The sequence below is a fragment of the Conger conger genome, chromosome 7 (genome assembly GCF_963514075.1).
Source record: "Conger conger chromosome 7, fConCon1.1, whole genome shotgun sequence".
NCBI lineage: Eukaryota > Metazoa > Chordata > Actinopteri > Anguilliformes > Congridae > Conger > Conger conger.
In genome coordinates this window covers 40,558,678-40,578,412 of record NC_083766.1, presented here as the reverse complement: position 1 = coordinate 40,578,412, position 19,735 = coordinate 40,558,678, and the positions used below count along the sequence as shown (strand labels likewise).

At 38.9% G+C, this 19,735-nt stretch overlaps 1 protein-coding gene across 3 annotated transcripts in view; it reads left to right on the top strand.

Moving 5' to 3' along the window:
- kptn (kaptin (actin binding protein)) overlaps positions 1–19,012 on the top strand; it is a 40,272-nt gene extending 21,260 nt beyond the window's left edge. The window contains exons 9-12 of one of the 3 annotated variants that reach the window (XM_061248153.1): positions 6,705–6,762; positions 13,447–13,582; positions 16,155–16,340; positions 18,135–19,012. In XM_061248153.1, the coding sequence (XP_061104137.1) occupies positions 6,705–6,762; positions 13,447–13,582; positions 16,155–16,340; positions 18,135–18,308 (554 nt within the window). In that variant the 3' untranslated portion in view covers positions 18,309–19,012. Of the gene's footprint in view, positions 1–6,704; positions 6,763–13,446; positions 13,583–16,154; positions 16,341–16,988; positions 17,125–18,134 lie in introns of those variants that run through there. The other 2 variants (XM_061248156.1, XM_061248155.1) reach the window with 2 other exon arrangements.
- The last annotated feature ends 723 nt before the right edge of the window (positions 19,013–19,735 follow it).

Genomic DNA, 19,735 nt, shown 5'->3' with positions numbered 1-19,735 from the left:
TTTTGCAAGGGGAACTGAAAACGGGTCAATTTGAAAATTCTAGCACTTGTTAGCCTACTGTTGCTACAGTTGTGTTATTGTTAATTACGCGCATGAGATCTGATCCTTTTATTATATTTTTTTATTGGCGTGACTGCTCTGCCACTTCAACGAGTATTTGCTATATATCTGCTATATATAACACCCAGCAATAATGATCAGTAACTCCGTAATCTGTCATTTTCCCCTTAAAATTAACCAGAAATGTACATTCTTTTAAAAATGACCTTCCGGGGAGCATGCCCCCCCACCCCCCTAGACGCCAGCCATTCTCCAGCAATATTCTATTTTCCCAATATTCCATCTAAAGCTATGGCCGTTATTGCAGCATGTTATCATTATACGGGATAAATGTGTTTAATTGTAAGTCAAGATCGTAAGGGCCTTGTGTTAACATTGCGGGGAAGCCCAGCAGTATTGTGCTATGCCACTGATTGTAGCCTACATAAAACCAGCGTGACTGTTAAAAATCAGGTCAGCTACAGTTATTTCAGTAGCATACATAACATGTATGGATGAGTTTATTGAACCAGCCGTTTCCAAATGGCATATTTATTACCAATACATTTGGGAAATAATTTTCAATGCGAACACTCGCGATAACTGACATATGAAGCACCATATAGCATAGGCTATGTTTCACTAATCTACAGAAATGTTTCTGAATTATCATATGTTACATGCAACCGACAATAGCCAAGAACATAAAACTGTTACACGGTGTTCAGATTGGACCCGGATTCTTGGATTAACCTATGGAGCTGGTCTAACTGGTCAACCAGCTGTTTTTTTTCAGCAGGGGTTGCTATTCACTTGCGATGCTGGACAGGAATGTAACGTTACAAGCAACAAGAAAACAATGATATGGACCAGGGCTTGTGTACTTCTGTAATTGTCTGTTTACCACCTCACATGACATGGACAAGGGATTGGATTTTAGGAGGCAGATGAACATTAAACTATTTACAAAGGTACAATATCGGAATATACACAGGCCGAAAGCAATATGATGTCTGCTGTACCACTAAACTTCAAACTCACACGCATACTAAATCTGATATTGACGTATTTTACAGTCATGTATGCACAACAGCCAGATAAATACCACCAGCATAAGTTAAACAGTTAAACTAACAGTTTTACAGTGACATAGCCTATCCCTGTGATGAAAGTTATTGTATTTTGCACAGATTTGTCGGAAAAAGATTTGCTTGCAATGCAATCGCTCATTGGATGTTTACATGTCTGCATAGTCATTCTGCTTTGTAAATGCAGCGATATTCCTAAACTGTCCAGCACCTGAATTGGAAATGCTAGGAAACCCAATACAAGATGCTTAACGTGTTTTACATTAGCTTGGTACTGAAATGACCTGGCAACAGCAAGAAACAATTCAAGGCGACATTCACTTAGGTGTCGTCCAAACAAAAATAATAAAGTACGGATTACAAAATAAACTTCAATGTTCATCAGAAAACTGTCAGAGCTGCTGTTACTGCTACTGTTGACACAGTCATGGCTTCATGACCAGGGGCCTCATTTATAAAACTCTGTGGAATGCTTACATACAAATGAGGAAATGTATGTACGCTAAAAAATATTCTGATTTATAAAACCTAGCGTACACCTGCAAGTGCTCAATTTCCTTTTATAAATCCCAAATCATCTTGCAATTGTCTGTATGTGCACAAGCCCAACACACTGGTTAGAACACGCCCACAATTACTTATACATGTTTAAAGAAACCCCCTTAATTAAGATTGATAAGCATAGAAATTTCCTGTCAGAGGGCAAAGCTGAGAAATTTAGTGAGATAAATAAGAAAGATAATATGGACATTAAAGGAATTGATTCCCAATAGCAAATTTGTCCTCGTTTAAATGTTTATACGGTTAACCAAACTGAGTTGTAAACATTTACAAAAAATTGCTAACCGATCCATTTTTTCTGAAGCTGTAAAGGTAAGCTCAGTTTAAAATAAATGCACATTCACCACCAGCTATATTATTGCAATACACTGTTTAGATTCTAAACTAGCAATCAATCTGTGGCCATTTCAGGGGGTTAGGAATGCAAACATTTTTCATCTGTGTTTATTTGTTGACACGCAAATTCAAACTACCGGCAAACAGAACATAGCTTTCCACTATGCGGTATCTACATAAAAACAAATAAAGCAATACATTATCATTAGGTTATTTATACATTATTATTATTTATACATTAGTCATTGAAAGCAAAAATTCCCTGTACTCCAGCACATTGAATTTGAAATGATGTAACAAATATGAGGGTAAGGTACAGACTGTAAAAGCCGACCACCTTGTTACAATAAAATAAAACTCAGCGATTGATGTAAAGGGAAACGTTCCTGCCTGAACAAAGCAGCTCTTGCGTGTGTTTAACCTGAAATAGCTAAGTCGCTCAAGCTTCGATGTCACCTCCTAAAACTCTGTCACATTTTGCCCCATGTTACATTTGGGGCAAAATTCTCTCTTTACACACACACTGCCTATAACCCCTCATTTCATGCAGCAGGTTTTGCAAACACGTACATGAGATTTAATCACGGCTAATAGCTGGCTGTAGATGAGGTAAAATAAATACAGTATGTGCTGTAATATTTTTTGTAACTTTAATAGTTCCTTGGTCTGCTCTTGATTATTCTGCAATGTAGCCTAATGTGTTCATGTTAATTGAAGTGTTTAAATTATAGATTAAATCTATACGCTTGACACATTGTGTAAATTCGCGAATGTGAAAAATATACAAAACAAAATTTCTTTTTCGTTGTGATGGGTTATGTCTTCACATTTGTTACATAGTACAGTACAGTTATTTATCCAACGTGACTTACAGTTGATTAGACTAAGCAGGGGCCAATTCCCCTGGAGCAATGGGCCCAACTACTGCACGGATCATATTGTTGCTATACTGGGGCTTGAACCACCAACCTTCCATGTCCTAGTCACTAGGCGATATGCTGCCCCATAATAGCTACGAGTATATGCTCCAATAGGTTGGACTACAGCCAAAATAATTATATTCAATATAAGCACATTAATTAGGCATGTTACTGCACAGGGGCATCATTTAAGGAAAGCTTAGCTAGCCTAACAATTACCTGTTTTTTGCAATAAAAACACAGGTGTGTTTCCTTCCAAATCACCAGTACCTGCAACAATACCTGTAATAGACTTTGGACACACATCCTTTTTAGTCGTTTCTTTATAAACCATGTCCTTATTACGCACAGTGGGTTTCTCAGAAAACGCTTTCTTGTGCGTTAAACATACTTAACATACTTAATTAAAACGGCCACACCAGCCTGTGGTACTATGACCACTTTTTTTTTTTCATTGAGCTATGTGATGATAAGGGACACGGTTCTTAAATTCTTCAAGGATCATTAAATCCCAAAGCTGATCACTCTTTAACGCCATGCTCTTGGCACCACTGTCAAACAAACCTTCCTTTTCATTAGCACCTAAATATTTGAATTGGGTACGGACCACCTTAGAATATTGGAAGTTTAAAGTCGCCAAATTCACAGGGAACAATTCACTTTTAAGGTTAAGCTTTTACCCTGAAAAAGTTCTGAAGGAGTCCAATATAGACAGGACTTGAGGAAGAGAGACCAGGGTTTTTGGTAAAAAGAGAAGTAGATCGTTGGCATTTAAAGACTGTTTCTGCTTAAGGCCACTTTGGGTTATACCCTGAACTGCCTTGAAGGATTTGCAATCCAGTGGATTCTTGTCCTTTTTAAGGAGCAATGAAATCAAGGCTTGATTAAGGTCGGTAAAGATTTTTGAGTGGAAGGTTTTAGACTGGCTGGACCTTAACCCAGTTGAGCATGCATGTCCTGAAGAGGAGACTGAAGGGAAAAAACCCCTGAAACAAACAACTGAAAGAGGCTGCAGTAAAAACCTGGAAAAGCATCATAAAAGAAGAATGCAACAGTTTGGTCAATGTCAATCGGCTGCTGGCTTGATGCAGTTATTGCAAGCAAGGGATATGCTACCTAATATTAAGTGTTATTTACTTTCATTATATTACCTCATATAATACCTTCTGTTCCAATACTTTTTGAGGGGACTGTATATCTGTAGCTATATCCATACTCATAAGTATGTGTGACATGACCCGTAAGTGGGCAGGGTTCACCCCGCAGCTGTTTGTGTTCTCCCCGGGTTCCTCCGGGTACTCCGGTTTCCTCCCATCATACAAAGATATGTAGTTAGGCCACTTGGGGGGGTGTAACAGGGTGTTGCTGCAAAAGAGCACACATGCATTAAAGGTTAATAATTCTTGACTTGATCAGGCACTGACCTCAGGATTTATTTCTCCTCGTAATAGGCTATGCATTTCATACCGATGGAAGCAGATGACAAAAGCTTGAGGACATTCTCCCTCTGCCAGTTTCTTGATTAAAGATTTTTGGGCTCAAGATAGTAGTGGAGGCTCAGGGAGGTCAAATATTTCTGCCAGTGTTTCTGCAACAAATTGCATTGGACGTGGGCCTTCCAAACCCTCCTCTATTCCCACAAGCCGAAGATTACTTATGCGCAAACGGCATTCCAGATCTCTGCATTTGGCCTGTAGCGTGTCTAGCTCCCTATGGAGAGAAAGAACTATAGGCTCCAGCGAGTACAGGCCAATAGTCCTGTCCGATCTGGACCTGAACCTCCACATCCAAATTCAGAGAGGAGAGCAAACTGCATTTCCTCACGGTGGTGTGTGTGTCGAGCTATCAGGGGAGTCGTTTTTGTAAAAAAAACATTGTAGGACTTGACTATAAGCCAATGAAGTGAAAAAATTAAGATGAAATAGTTGTGGAGACAAATCGCGGATGTGAAATTAGCCCATAGGGAAATTAGCCCATTCTTGTTATCGTAGAATGTGATATCAATTAATATAGTTCATACAATTGCACACTAAACTGCCCGGGAATGCCATGATTGAGAGAAGAGGCATAGATGTACAACATATTGAAGTCTCGTAATTGTAGGAATTGGTGTAAACCAAACAGAGTCGAGAAAGGCTATGTTTACTTGGAGACAAGAGAATCTGCCAGTAGCCCTAGGTTAAATTCAGTGTCAAAACAAACTAGCAGTGCCCAACCAATCCAGCAGCTTGTCCACCCAAGGCATAGGATAGGCATCAAATATCGAGACTGCGTTTCCACACAGAATTGAATAGACCCCAATGCTCGCTCCTTCAGCAGCTCCTTCAGGACAGCAAAATCCACAGCCAGTGATGCTGACATAGCCTGCATTACCTGATGTTAGCTTTCCTGCAGGCTGTGCAGAGCTTGCTTCACCATCTGCAGTGGAGTTGTTTACATCTTCAGAGGAATCTTCTGTCCTGGGTTTTGACACCAAAATGTCACCCACCGTGACACACCCCTGGGAGGACAGAAGAGCTGGACACAGGGAGATACGAAAAATGTTGGTTTTCACCGTTGTGTAAAGAAAATAGCCAGACTCGCATAAATATTCAGCTGGCTTGAGTCTCGAGTAGCCTTTCAGCTTTTTGGCTTTCCTGCACCTCGTCTCTCTCTCTCCTGTGTGCTCCCGGTCTCAGCCACTGACTGTGGAAAGAAGCACAACTAATTCATGGACTGATTCAAAATGCCGTTCAGGTGTGTGTCTACTTAACCAGTAGGTGTGGTCCTCAGATTGCCCTGATTTCTTCACGCAAACCGAGCCCAGCTGCCATACTTGAATGAGAGATTATTTATTTTTTTATATATTTTCTAAATATGTTTTCACTTTGTCATTATGGGTTATTAAGTGCAGATTGATGGGCAAAATTGGAATTTAAAATGAAATGTAATCTGTAGCACAATAAAGTGTGCAAAAGGTGAAGGGGTCTGAATACTTTCGAAAGCCACTGTAAACTAGCCTATTTATAATATCCTAATTATTATCAAATGAATAGAATAATATTCTGTTCAATTAGGCTAAAAAATAAAATATTTTGTATCTGTATCGCAAAATCATGCACATTGTATCGTTATTTAAAAATGTGGCTATTCTTCATTCTGGGAAATGGGAAGATTGCTTAGGCTATTTTTGATTGAATAATGACAATGCTGGACTCTACTTTGGTGGTAGAATGGACAGATCGATAGTAGTTATGCTATGTGACCACTGCTGTATGGTTGGCATTGTATCCGACTTCTCTTGTAATTTTGTAGTTGTTCTCCTTTACTGGGCCAAACTAGTTATTAAAGGGGGCTGCAGCATCTTTTTTGTTAGCCAGTGGGGCTGCATCCCTTAATGTATGAGAGTATGTATGAGAGCTCAATTGGTTAGGGTCTTAGTTTCTTTGCTTTCTAGTGACCCCTGCTGGTCGATCAGGTGCCCGTGGACTACGTGCCAAAGCCACATATGATGGGTCTTCCTCCTACTCCATTCTATCATGCACACTTAGCTGTGATCTGTGGTGTGAAAACAAGCAAGCTGGTTACTCCATATGTGTCTCGATTTGGCAGTAGAGACCACTGAACGTGGCTGCTGTTGCAAATGGACATTTGGGTGGGAAGCTGACATGTACAGCCCCATGTTGTGTGTCAATATTTTAAATTAATTAATTATTTTTAAAAGGCTCATGTGGTGCCTCAGATATGTCTGATAATTGTATTTCGTCTGTCTCATTTACAGAGAGTGAGAGCTACAATCTGCTGGTGACCAGCACTCTTGAGGTGGCTGTGGTATACAGGTGAGTAGTGTGGAGGTGGTTATGGTATATAGGTGACTGTTCAGGTGGCCGTGCTGTGCTGGTGAGTTTGCTAAGTACTGTCTCTTTTACATGTTATTTAGCTGACAGTTCATTAGACTAAGCAGGAGACAATTGCTCTGGAGCAATGTAAGGGCCTTGCTCAAGGGGATCAAACCACCAACCTTGCAGGTCCTAGTCATGTACCTTAACTGCTATGCTACAGGCTGCTTGTCTTGTCTCTTAGAGGACTCCATACATGCACATTATCTTTGGAGCTCATGGGACATGAGTTATTGTGCCAGCTTATCAGCTGGGAATTTTGGGCATTTTCTCGTATCCACTGTGATCTTTCCAAAAATATCTCTACCGACTTGTGTGTGCCAACTGCTTTAAATTATTCGGGTTCTATTTTTTATTTTAAAAAACGGGTGGAAACGGCTTATAATAATGCAGTTTTCCTAAATAAATCTTTTATTTTAGTTTAAGCGTTGTCCTTTCTTTTAACCATAGGCTTCGTGAACGGAACAATGACACTGCACATTCCAAAAGATTGGATACATGGATGAAGTCACCCAGAAACACACACACACACACACTCTTCCACACATACATAGTTTGTTGTACACTGTAGTGAATTGTGCTTTGCCCTGTCCGTTACTTTGTGGATAAAAAAACATATGCAAGTTTATATAAGAATATATAAACTGTTATATATTCCAAGGTTGTTCGTATTGATATTACTCCTGTGTTGAATGAAGTCAGCCTCTGCTAATTCAAAGAACTCCAAAATGCCTTCACCTTCTTAGCTGAATCATTTATATTAATTTGGTATCAACTGAATGGGTAGTATTTGATTTAGTTAAGATTAACTAACTATAAATGCGTAATTTTAATTATTCATTTAATTATTAATTGAAATAGGCAATTTATAGTTATTATAAAATATTTGTAGAAGGATGGTATAACCACTCACATAATTGGCGCCATACATGAGGATTATTAAAACGGAAACGTCTTAATTATCAATTCTCGCAACTCTACACATACCGTGTAGGAGCATATCACCCACATACTTGGTGCCCCGTTTTCATAGAGAGTAAAAACCCTGCACTACTATGTGTGTGTGTGTGTGTGTGTGTGTGTGTGTGTGTGTGTGTGTGTGTGTGTGTGTGTATAGTTTGTGGACATGGCAAGGCAGCTAGCCAGCTAGCTTGCTAATGAAATGTTAGCTAGTTATGCAACAAGGTAGGACTAATTTGGTGGCTAGCTATTGACCAGCTCATAGACCAGCTAACCAGAGCTAACGTATAAGCTTAGCTAAAATCTTTGCTAGTAGTTATTGTTCTAATTAGCTAGCTAAATTTCCAACAGCTAGGTTTCACAATCAGCCATCGCAATGCTTCTGGACAATTACTGTAACTGCAACTATTTAATTATTATTATTTTTTTGTGAACAATGTTTTATTGACAAACATAAAACACAGTACAAAAATTAAAATGACATCAGGACTGGGAATACAGCTCAGGATACATCTATTCATACGTACATACATACTATACATAGGCAAAATGTGATCAAAATCGTAGTCTGCACACACACAAAACATAAATAGACTGCTGCGGAATGGATCCGATAATTGTGGTCCATGACTTGACTGTCTTCACAGAAGCACCATTTCATCTTGCAGAGGATCTTTCAAATGTAGCGATGGTTTGGAGATATGACGCCCACGTGTTTATATTACAAGTATGTGGAGAAAACCATGCCCGAAGAATAGTCTTCTTAGCCGCACTGAATGCTGCCAACAATAGTCTACAGTTACTGGCAGTAAAGGGCATACTTTTATCATAATTTAAAAGACAGAGTGAATGTGACATGGGAACTGGAGTCCTCATGATTTAGGACACCTTTTCTATAATTTTTGACCAGAATTTTGAGATTACTGGGCATTCCCTGAACATGTGTAAGGTGGTACCGATGTTACCTTGCTTACAAATCAAGGGAAATCAAATAATTTTAATGAATAATGGACCGAACCCAAGTTTCTTTAGTACCATCCAGATAAAGTTCCAATCAACACGATTGAAGGCTTTTTCTGCAACTATAGATGCTAAGATAGCACATAATGTTTTTTTCATTATCTAAAACTAAAAATTCTAAGCATATTGTCTGATGCAAGTCTTCATAAAGCCTGTTTGGTCATGATTAATAAGTGACCCAACATATGTCTCTAGCCTTGAGACCAAAACCTTTGCATAAAGCTTAAGATCGGAATTTACTAAGCTGATAAGCCGATAGCTTGAGCATTCAGAGGAATCTTTTGTCTTTTTTAATAATAATGAAATAAGTGAAACACTTTGATCTCTGTGGAAAGAACCCGTTATAATGGCGCAATTGTAGAGTCTAATATCAGAGGGCCCACTACATCCCAAATCGGCAGCATCAGTTCTTGAGGTAGCCTATCTAGGCCAGGAGCTTTCCTTTTATGCATAGATTTAGCAGCAGAGTGCATTTCATCTAGAGAAATTGGGGTCTCTAAAATATCCATCTGTGCAGTGGATAATTTAGGATGATTTAATGTGTTTAGAAATTCTTCAGTTTGACATAAAAATCTTTAAAGATCTTGTTAATTTGATTTGCATCAGTGCTGACGTGGCCTTTATTACTTTTAATAGCATTAATGGATGCCATACATTCATTTCGTTTTAGTCTCAAGGCCAGAAGCCTACTGGGATGCTCAGAGTGTTCATAATATGAATGTTTTCTTTTATGTATCAAGCCCCTATGCCATTCATTAAATTTGGCTTTGACAATCGGTAGTTGCTTTGCCCTCTTATCCGGTTAGATCTTCTTCTGCTCCTTTTTAATACTAGAAATCTCAGTCTCTAATTCCAATATTTGCTTATTATAAGTGGAATTACTATGTGAAGCAAATGGCATACTATTACCCCTCAATAAACATTTATTAACTTCCCAGAGAACCTGTGGGTTATTTGCTGTGCTTGAATTTAATTGCTGAATGAAATCTTCATTCTGAAGAAGATAAGAACTAAAACGCCACCTTTTTGCCCTCATCATTATGGGTTGAAGAATAAAAGAGCATATTACAGGTGAATGATCTGAAATGGCAATGGGGAGAATGTCGGTTTTAGTCACAGAATACAAAATATCCAGGGACAGGAACACATAGTCAATTCGCGTAGAAACTTTATGTCTATTAGAATAAAAGTATAGTCTTTTCACCCTTGGATTTCTAACTCGCCAAACGTCCATTATATTCATATTCTCCAAAAACTAAGGGCAACAGAGCTGGGGTTATCGATCTCACCATTCACCACAGCGTTAAAGTCCCCCTGTGTATAACCTGTGCATTCCAGCAGTTTAGCTATAACATTACTTAGAAATCTTCGGTCATAAACATTACGGCTGTAAATCGAAACAATACATAATTTGATATTATCAATCTCACATAAACTCCATGTTAAACGCCCATCCTCATCAGACCCCTTTTTGTGAGCATCTATAGATACATTTCTTCTAGCTAGAATCAAGACACCTTTGCATTTATTTGGCGCACAGGAGTACCTAATTACACTATAATGTTTGTTCTGAATTTGGTTTACATCAGAGGCTCTGCAATGCGTCTCTTGTAACAAGGCTATGTCCACACCTTAAAGATGATCTGTGCATTTAATTATCTTTGACGGAATGTTAAGGCCCTGCAAATTCCATGACATCAACACTTAAATTATGGAGGATCAAATTCGTCCATAGTCCTCCTTCCTCTCCCTGTTACCTTTGCAAATAATAGGACTATGTAAGAAGTGCAAGTTATGTGCGTGTATGAGCTAAATCCACCTAGTGGAAATTTCGAAAATAGCGATTCCACAATTATTCCCAGTATTCTAACACTACGATAAAACCAAACTATGTACATAAGTTACTGTCTGTTCTGGCTCAGAACTGTAGAATCTCTCCCCACCTTCAAGCGCAAACTGAAGACGCACCTCTTCAAGCAGCACCTCTCCCCATCCCTCCCTGTGAACCTTAATTGTTGTCTTTGTGATTTACTTTGTGTTTCGGTATTTTTAGTTGGCTAGGTAAGCAGTATTTGGATAGTTAAGTTTGGTCACTTTTGCTTTGTTGTTTGTTTGTTTATTTGTTTGTTTAAAAAAAAACTGCCAAATGCCAATAATGCAATGTAATGTAAGTTGAACAAACAAATTAAAATAAAAGTAATTGCCAGTGGCTGAGGAGACATGAATATTACCGCTTATCCCCACATGCTGACAGAAAAGAAACATTAAAGTCGTCCGTGAGCAGAAGAACCAAGACACTCGGGTGTCTCCAAAGGTGTTCGGGCAGACATCCTAATCCTAAAAGCAGGCAATAAACAAAAATTAAACAAATAAAAATTGCCTGCCATGTGCACAATATGCTAGGTAATTATTACAATAGAGACTCAACGGTTAATCATTCGAACAGTAACAAAGACAAGGGCAGTCATAGCCATCAGTGATAGCTAATAAGCTAATGGCCTAGTTAGTTCTTCACCGACTGCGCCCCTGCTGCCTCAAACGACGTATAGAACGGTAAAACGGACTACAATTCCTCAAGACAAATTCTGAGTCAGCAATAGACATATCCATGTTTCACTTTTTTTTCACATAATAATTATAATTATGACAACTATATTGTATTGTGTGTACTTGTATTTTTGTTTGTTAATGTGTATAAACTTTTATGTTTTAAATGTATGCTATTGCTATATATAATTATCTTATGTACAGTACTGTGCAAAAGTTTTAGGCAGGTGTGAAAAAAATAAGAATGCTTTGAAAAATAGAAATGTTAATAGTTTATTTTTAACAATTAACAAAGTGCATGAACGGAAGAAGTGAACGAACAGAAGAAATCTAAATCAAATCGATATTTGGTGTGACCACCTTTTGCCATCAAAACAGCATCAATTCTTCTAGGTATACTTGCTCACAGTTTTTGAAGGAACTCGACAGGTAGGTTGTTCCAAACATCTTGGAGAACTAGCCTCAGTTCTTCTGTGGATTTAGGCAGCCTCAAATGCTTCTGTCTCTTCATGTAATCCCTGACAGACTCGATGATGTTGAGATCAGGGCTCTGTGGGGGCCATACCATCACTTCCAGGACTCCTTGTTCTTCTTTACGCTGAAGATTGTTCTTAATGACATTGTTTGTATGTTTGCGGTTGTTGTCCTGCTACAGAATACATTTGGATGCCTCCCTGATGGTATTGCATGATGGATAAGTATCTGCCTGTACTTCTCAGCATTGAGGAGACCATTAACTCTGACCAAATCCCCAACTCCATTTGCAGAAATGCAGCCCTTCGGGGAACAAACAGCCTTCTGCATCTGAATATTTCAAATTTTGACTCATCAGTCCAGACAACCTGCTGCCATTTTTCTGCACCTCAGTTCCTGTGTTTTTGTGCATAGTTGAGTCGCTTGGCCTTGTTTCCACGTCGGAGGTATGGCTTTTTGGCCGCAATTCTTCCATGAAGACCACTTCTGACCAGACTTCACCACACAGTAGATGGGTGTACCTGGGGCCCACAGGTGTCTGCCAATTCTGAGCTGATGCCACTGCTGGACATCTTCTGATTGTGAAGGGAAGTAAGCATGATGTGTCTTTCATCTGCTGCACTAAGTTTCCATGGTCGACCACTGCGTCTGTGGTCCTCAACGTTACACGTTTCTTTGTGCTTCTTCAACCGAGCTTAGACAGCACATCTGGAAACCCCTGTCTACCTTGAAATTTCTGCCTGGAAGAGACCTTGCTGATGCAGTATAACTACCTTGTGTGTTGTTGCTGTGCTCAGTCTTGCCATGGTGTATGACTTCTGACATTAACCTGTCTTCAGCAACCTCACCTTGGAAGCAGAGTTTGGCTGTTCCTCACCCAGTTTTAACCCTCCTACACTGCTGTTTCTGTTTCAGTTAATGATTGTGTTTCAACCTACATATTACATTGATGATCATTGGCTCCTGTTTTGTATAATTGGTTAATCACACACCTGACTATATGCCTACAAAATCCCTGACTTTGTGCGAGTGTACCTAGAAGAATTGATGCTGGTTTGAAGGCAAAGGGTGGTCACACCAAATATTGATTTGATTTAGATTTTTCTTCTGTTCACTCACTTTGCAGTTTGTTAATTGATAAAAATAAACTATTACCCTGTTCAGCCATATGTATACGGCCTTTGTACAAGATTGATCTGAAATTTTGCAGTCTGCAGGGATTCTCTGCAAAATAAACCCCTGGTCTCAGTAGGACACTGTTTAAAGAAAAATAAAAGTGGTTATATTGTTTTTGTGTTTTCGTAATTGGTCTTGCCCTTCACTCCCCTATATTTAACTAAACAGGATTGGCTAAAATCAACTAAAATGCATGATAGACACTGCTAATGTAGCTAGCTTGCAAGCAATACTGTAAAGACAATGCAGAATACCATTGCCACATTGCAGCATACTGCTTTTTGCGTATTTGTCTTGGTTTTACTTTCCTTATTGAGCATGTACCTGGTTGGCTGTTTCAAGTTTCAAGGCTGTTTCATATTGACAGGGATGTGCAGTAGTGTGGGATGATTCAGGTGTATTCACAGGGATGTGCAGATATGTGTGATGATAAGGGTTTGTTCACAGGGATGTGTTGGCATGTGGGATGAGCCAGCCAGTCTGCTTCCATGAAAGTGATCAGTATGATTCTGTGCTGTGTGCGCTCGTCACTGACCTGGACTTTGATGGACACAGAGAGATTCTGTTGGGCACCTACGGACAGGTAAGCAGGAGAGATCATAGCAGAATGCACACTGTCTCAGCACTATTTTTGCCAGTTTGAGAGATAACCTTTAACTAAAATTCCCTGTGAAATTAGTGAATAGATAACTAAATATGAAAAACTGTGTTTTTCAGTTGAATTCATTTGTAATTTTAGCACTTTTTACAGAAAACCGTCACAGAGACACTTACACAGTAAAATGTAACAGATGGGCCAAAAAAGAAAAATACCAGGCCTGAAACTTCAAATCCAAAGAGACCGATAAACAACAAGATTTGTTATGATTTTTTCTCTGGAGGGCAGGCTACATCCATAGGTATAGTTTAGTAAGCTGTATCATTCATTTGATCATCAATTCATGATTTAATCGTACATTAAAACATTGTATCTTGTTTGAGCAGCAGTTAAATACCGAATCATTCACTGCTGCAAATGGCTTGGTAGCCTGTGATTTTCTCTGGTTTTATTTTGTTTTGTAAAACTAAGATACTGTGTTCAGTATTTCCTTGTTTTAGAATAGCATGTTTAAACCAGTGAGCTGCAGGTTTAATGGGGAATTAAAAATGGCTTATGGTAATACCGTTTACTGTAACAGTTTATGTTCTTGGCTATTGTCAGTTGCATCTCACTAATTCAGAAACATTTCTGTAGATTAGTGAAACATAGCCTAGCCTATATGGCGCTTCATATGAGTTATGCTGAATGTTCACATTGAAAAACAATTATTTCCCACTGTAACATCTGTAATAAATTCATTGGTAATAAATATGCCATTTGGAAATGGTTGAATAAATTCATCCATGCATGTTTACGTAGGCTACTAAAATAATTGTTGCTGCCATGCTTATTAACAGTCATGCTGGTTTTATGTACAAACAAATGCATGAACCTGCTTCCCTGTCTTAAAGTGTTGAATTTGTTTGTCGGATATGAGCCACAAAAACAAACTGCCATTTTGTATTCTGGGTAGGATGATATGCTTGATAATAACGACACAAAAAGGCTTGTCATTGTATGTGGGTTTGAGCATGATGAAGTCAGAAATGTGAAAAGACTGAAACATACATTTTTGTACACTATGATGGTGGAGTTGTTGCCGTCTTGTTTGTACACTCCGAAAATGGGACAGTTGAGGGAGTAAGTCTACAAAGATTGGTTTCTGGGGCACGGAGTGGAGGAGGGTGGTAGTGGAGTTAAGGAGTATGCCCTTTGCGGCTAATGGGACGCACCCGTTGTCATGACAGGCTATTTCTGACCGCTTTCAAGATGGCAGTTAGCTCAGCAGCCACCCATCCAGGCGATCACATGTATGTGATCCCATGAAAATACGCTAACGTTAGCATAGAAATATCACGTAACCTAACTTGGCTAACCTGACGGGCAGCTCTCACTTTGCCGAGTTAGAGGACAAGCTTTTCGAATTTGACAAAGAAATACAACCTTACAGTTTTGAATTTACAGAGAAAGAATTGTGTGAGCCCGAGAGACAGACAGCATTGGATGAGGCAGCCACAGCTAACGGATGCCTACCGAGACAGAGTTGCATCACTGCCAATAATAACTTTGAACCTTGCTAAATCCTGCAGTAATTACCTACTTATTCTGCAGCAATAAGAGGATTAATTGGAAAAAGTATCCACAACCAAGGGGTCCAGGAGGGCAACTAAGCAACAAGTAAGTAAATATCTAGCTAACAAGCTGTATCAAAATCTTGGTTGTGGACACTGTGCATTCAATCCTCCTATTGCTGCAGAAGATGTTGGTAAGTACTGCAAGATGTAACAAGGGTTCAAAGTTTGTATTGGCATTGATGCAAACTCCGTGTACGGTTTCTACCAACAGCCATTGCTCTTGATCTTATTCACGGCTGCAAAGGCTCTCCGTCTCGGTAGGCATGTGTTGGCTTTGGCTGCCTCGTCCTCGGCTAATTTTCTCAAACGTCATTGTACCCTAAGAAAATACCATGTTCTAGTTAATGTTCTAGTGACCGGTGTTAGCTATCCTTTAAATTAAGAGGCAGTGCGTGGAGTCTGTATGCATATATGCAACCACTTCCTGGCAAATATGCAACTGAATTCTGAAACTTTTTGTCCTGGTTGTGTGTGCTTAGTGGTATTTTCAAGTGTATTTGTTTTTTCTGTTACGCGTTTGGTTCAACAACCATCGTCTCTTCTAAGTTGAAAACTAAATGAATTAACTGAACATATGTTCTTCTGTATTGTAATTTGAAAATGAGACATAATACATTAATGTCATTTTTGTTGATCTTGAGTGCTATTTTGCTAGTTTAATAGCTTCCAACTGTACATTTCATGTTTTCACTTCGTAATGAAACTGGAAAAATGGTGTTTTGCTTCCTCTCATAGTATGGTTGCAGGAGCACTGAATGCCTGAGTTGAACAAATGTGTTGTATAAAGGGGTTCATACAAACGTGTTATTAGTTTTAATTACTAGGGAGCCCTCTTATGTTGAAATAACCATTGAGCTTTGTATTATGTTGTAATGATTATGAAGCTTTGTTATACTGTCATGAATATGAAGCTCTGAATTATGTTGTTTTGTACTTTTTAGGAGTTGCTGTGCTATAAATTCCAGCAGTCAGACAGAGGGCAGGGCTTATGGTCAGAGGGACACTTCCAGCTTCTGTGGAGACGGAGCTTCAAGAGTCCTCTGCTGTCAATCACCTACCTGGACCTCACTGGAGATGGACTACGAGAGCTGGCAATTCTCACACTCAAGGGGCTGCATATACTACAGGTAAAACACCCGCCATAACTATAGCCAGATCACTGACCACTTCCACTGCAGAAACATTATATATAGGGTATACACTCAGTGACCACTTTATTAGGTAAACCTGCACACCAGCTCGTTAATGCAAATATCTAATCAGCCAATCATGTGGCAGCAACTCAATGCATGTAGACATGGTCATTGTTTAGGCTAAACATAAACCTGGGGAAGAAATGGGGGGGGGGGGGAGTGACATTGACCATGGAATGATAGTTGGTGCCAGAGTGTGGTTTGAGTATGTCAGAAACAGCTGATCTACTGGGATTGTCACACGCAACAGTCTCTAGTTTACAGAGAGTGCTGCAAAAAAATTAAATACTAATAATAATGTAACAACAATGTTTGTTCAGCTAAATTGTACACAAACCATTTGTGATCATCTCAAAAATAATGTGACTTACTGCACACAAATGTATGCTCTCTGAAGTGACATTTCACAGCTTTTAATTGCATACTTTGCAGTAATTGAGTAAGAAGTGAAAAATTGTTGGTTCTCCGCTTTGATAACTTTGCCATTTCATAAATTGGTTTTGTACAGTAGGGAAGACCGGGGAACAACCTAACACTTTTAGGTTTTCACTTAATTAAAAAATATATATATATTTTCATCAGACCCTACACCCCTGCCAGACCTCTTCGTTCAGCCTCCACAGGCCGCTTGGCACCTCCCCCTCTCCGAACTTCCACCTCACGCTCACGACTACTGTCTGTTCTGGCTCCACGGTGGTGGAATGAACTCCCCGTTGAGGTCAGAACTGTAGAATCTCTCCCCACCTTCAAGCGCAAACTGAAGACGCACCTCTTCATGCAGCACCTCTCCCCGTCCCTCCCTACCTCCCTGTGAACCTTAATTGTTGTCTTTCTGTGATTTACTTTTTTGTGTTTCGGTATTTTTAGTTGGCTAGGTAAGCAGTGTTTGGCTAGTTAAGTTTGGTCACTTTTGCTTTGTTGTTTGTTTGTTTATTTGTTTGTTTAAAAAAATAATAAAACTGTACTTCCCTCTAGGGTCTTTCAGCGCACTTATCCCTGGTTATGGGTATGCACTTTGTTGTACGTCGCTCTGGATAAGAGCGTCTGCCAAATGCCATTAATGTAATGTAATATACACAAATTAGAACAAATATTTTTAATCCAGAAAGAAGATGCATATGCTATGACCATATGCCATCATCAGTACATCAGTATTCCTGCCATTTACAGTTCAGTTGAAAGTAGCAGAGTGAAACTGTTTAAACAGCAGTTTAAACAGCTCTGGGGCATGTTTAAACAGCGTCCGAAATGTCAGAAAACGGACTGTAAAAATGCTTTGTTTTAATACAAGTCAAAAGTTAGTGAATCCTACATTCACTTCCTAACCACTTGTAACTCCACGGGGTCCACAGTTTATATTGCAGTTTATATTGAACATGGGTGGATTATCAATTAAGGCATTTTCTAATTTCTATTTTCAATAGTCTTTAGTTTAAGTAAATACTTTAGTAGAGATTATAGGTAGCACTAACTACTCTCAGTCAGACATTCCATTTAAATGTATGCTCATTTGACTTTGAAACAGCAAAAAAAGAAATGGTCAATAGGGGTTAAAACATACTGGCAAATGTCTTGTCTCATGGTCTGACATTTCAGCATTAGCTTAGAATCAGACACATCTATGTTCCCATATGATAATACATTTCATTAACATGAGCTTGTCTTCGTGTCAGACATACTGGTGCTGTTAATTCAGACCATATAATGTGGTCTTCCCTCTCTCCACAGCACAGTCTGAGCTGGACTGCCGATCTGGTCTTTGACTGTTTGACCAAGAGTCTGCCACTGCACGGTGAGCCAGCAACCCAGGCTGCCTCTGCCCAGAACAGTGAAGAGTGCTTTGATAAGGCTAGAGACTGCCGGGATCCAGAGAGGAAGGAACAGGACCTCATTGGGCATTAGGACACTTGCTCTGTGCTACTCATTTATTACTTTTCACTTTACTTGATTGTTTTTTAAGTTTGTGGAGGGACAGTTTGGACATGTACACAGAAGCATATGGAAGAAAAGAGTGTTGCGTGTGCAGATATGCATAGTTTGCATGACAAGTACTTGCAGTAGAAAAGCGGGAGAGTTTGAGTGGAAGTGAAGAGGTGGAAGTGTTTGAGCACAGTTGTCTTTGTTTGCAGTAATTTTACTACTTTTACTTGTATCCATTGTTGTAAAATTACCGTAACAGCTGTTTTATTTTGCCATTTCCAGAGATAGTTTATGGGATGATTCAGTAAAGGGGGTGGATACTTATCAAACCAATTTATTGCAATTGTTCATTTTTAATTAATGTTAAAACAATTCTTTAATTGGTTTATCACTTTGAAAAGGTTAAGTACTGCATGTAGATTTGTAGAAAAAACACATAGATTAATTGCACTTTAATTACAGGCTATATGTCAAGTAAATCTGAAAAAATGTTCAGGGGGTGTATTCATTTTCTATCCACTGTATATCCACCAAAACCGAGGACATCGTAGATTGCCACTTTAACTAATCATTTCTATACGAGTGTTATAAAAAAAGTTTTATGAGAACAATATGAAAGATCTGGAAGAACACTCGATAAAAAGCCCCTGTAACAAAATGAGAATAAAATCCCAAATTGTAACCTGCATATTTGTTGATGGTTTTTCATACAGGATTATCACCACTAGTATAAGAAGTATGGAGATAGCCTAATTCACATTTTCTTGATTTCTCTAATGGAATGTCCTTACTCAATTCAAAGCTACACCAATTTCAGACATGGCAGATTCATGGCAGATAGGGAGAGGTGGACCAACAGAATGATCATTTATATGTCAGGCTTTCTGCTCAAAGTAAATGTTTCTACTTCTAGCTCCTAGAAGGGACTTTTAACAGGTTGAAATGTCTTTAAAGATGGTGGACCTTGATCGATTTCTGGGTCAGAAATGAGGGAGGCCATAACTAACCCAAGGATCGCAGTTTAAGAATTGCAATTTATTTCAATTTAAACTGGTTTCCTAGTAAATTACTTGTGTTCATCCTATGTTTGATGAAGGCTTTTTCCATTTCTGCAAGTTAACCCTACATTTTTGGAGAAGCTCTACAAAGTTGGTTACAAGTCCAGTTTCATACACCGGAAAATGCAGAACAAGTCCGACAAATAATATGCTTAAACTCCAATAGAACGATTCTTTTTTGGAAATTCATGTTTGTCAAAGGTATCATTTTTATAAAGGGCATAGTCAATGAGGAAAGCAAACTCACATAGTTTACCACATACTTGGAAATCAAAAATTAAAAAAGGAACTGGATGGCAGTTAGGCCGCATATGAAAATGGTAAATTGGTTAAAGGGAACAAAGATCAATA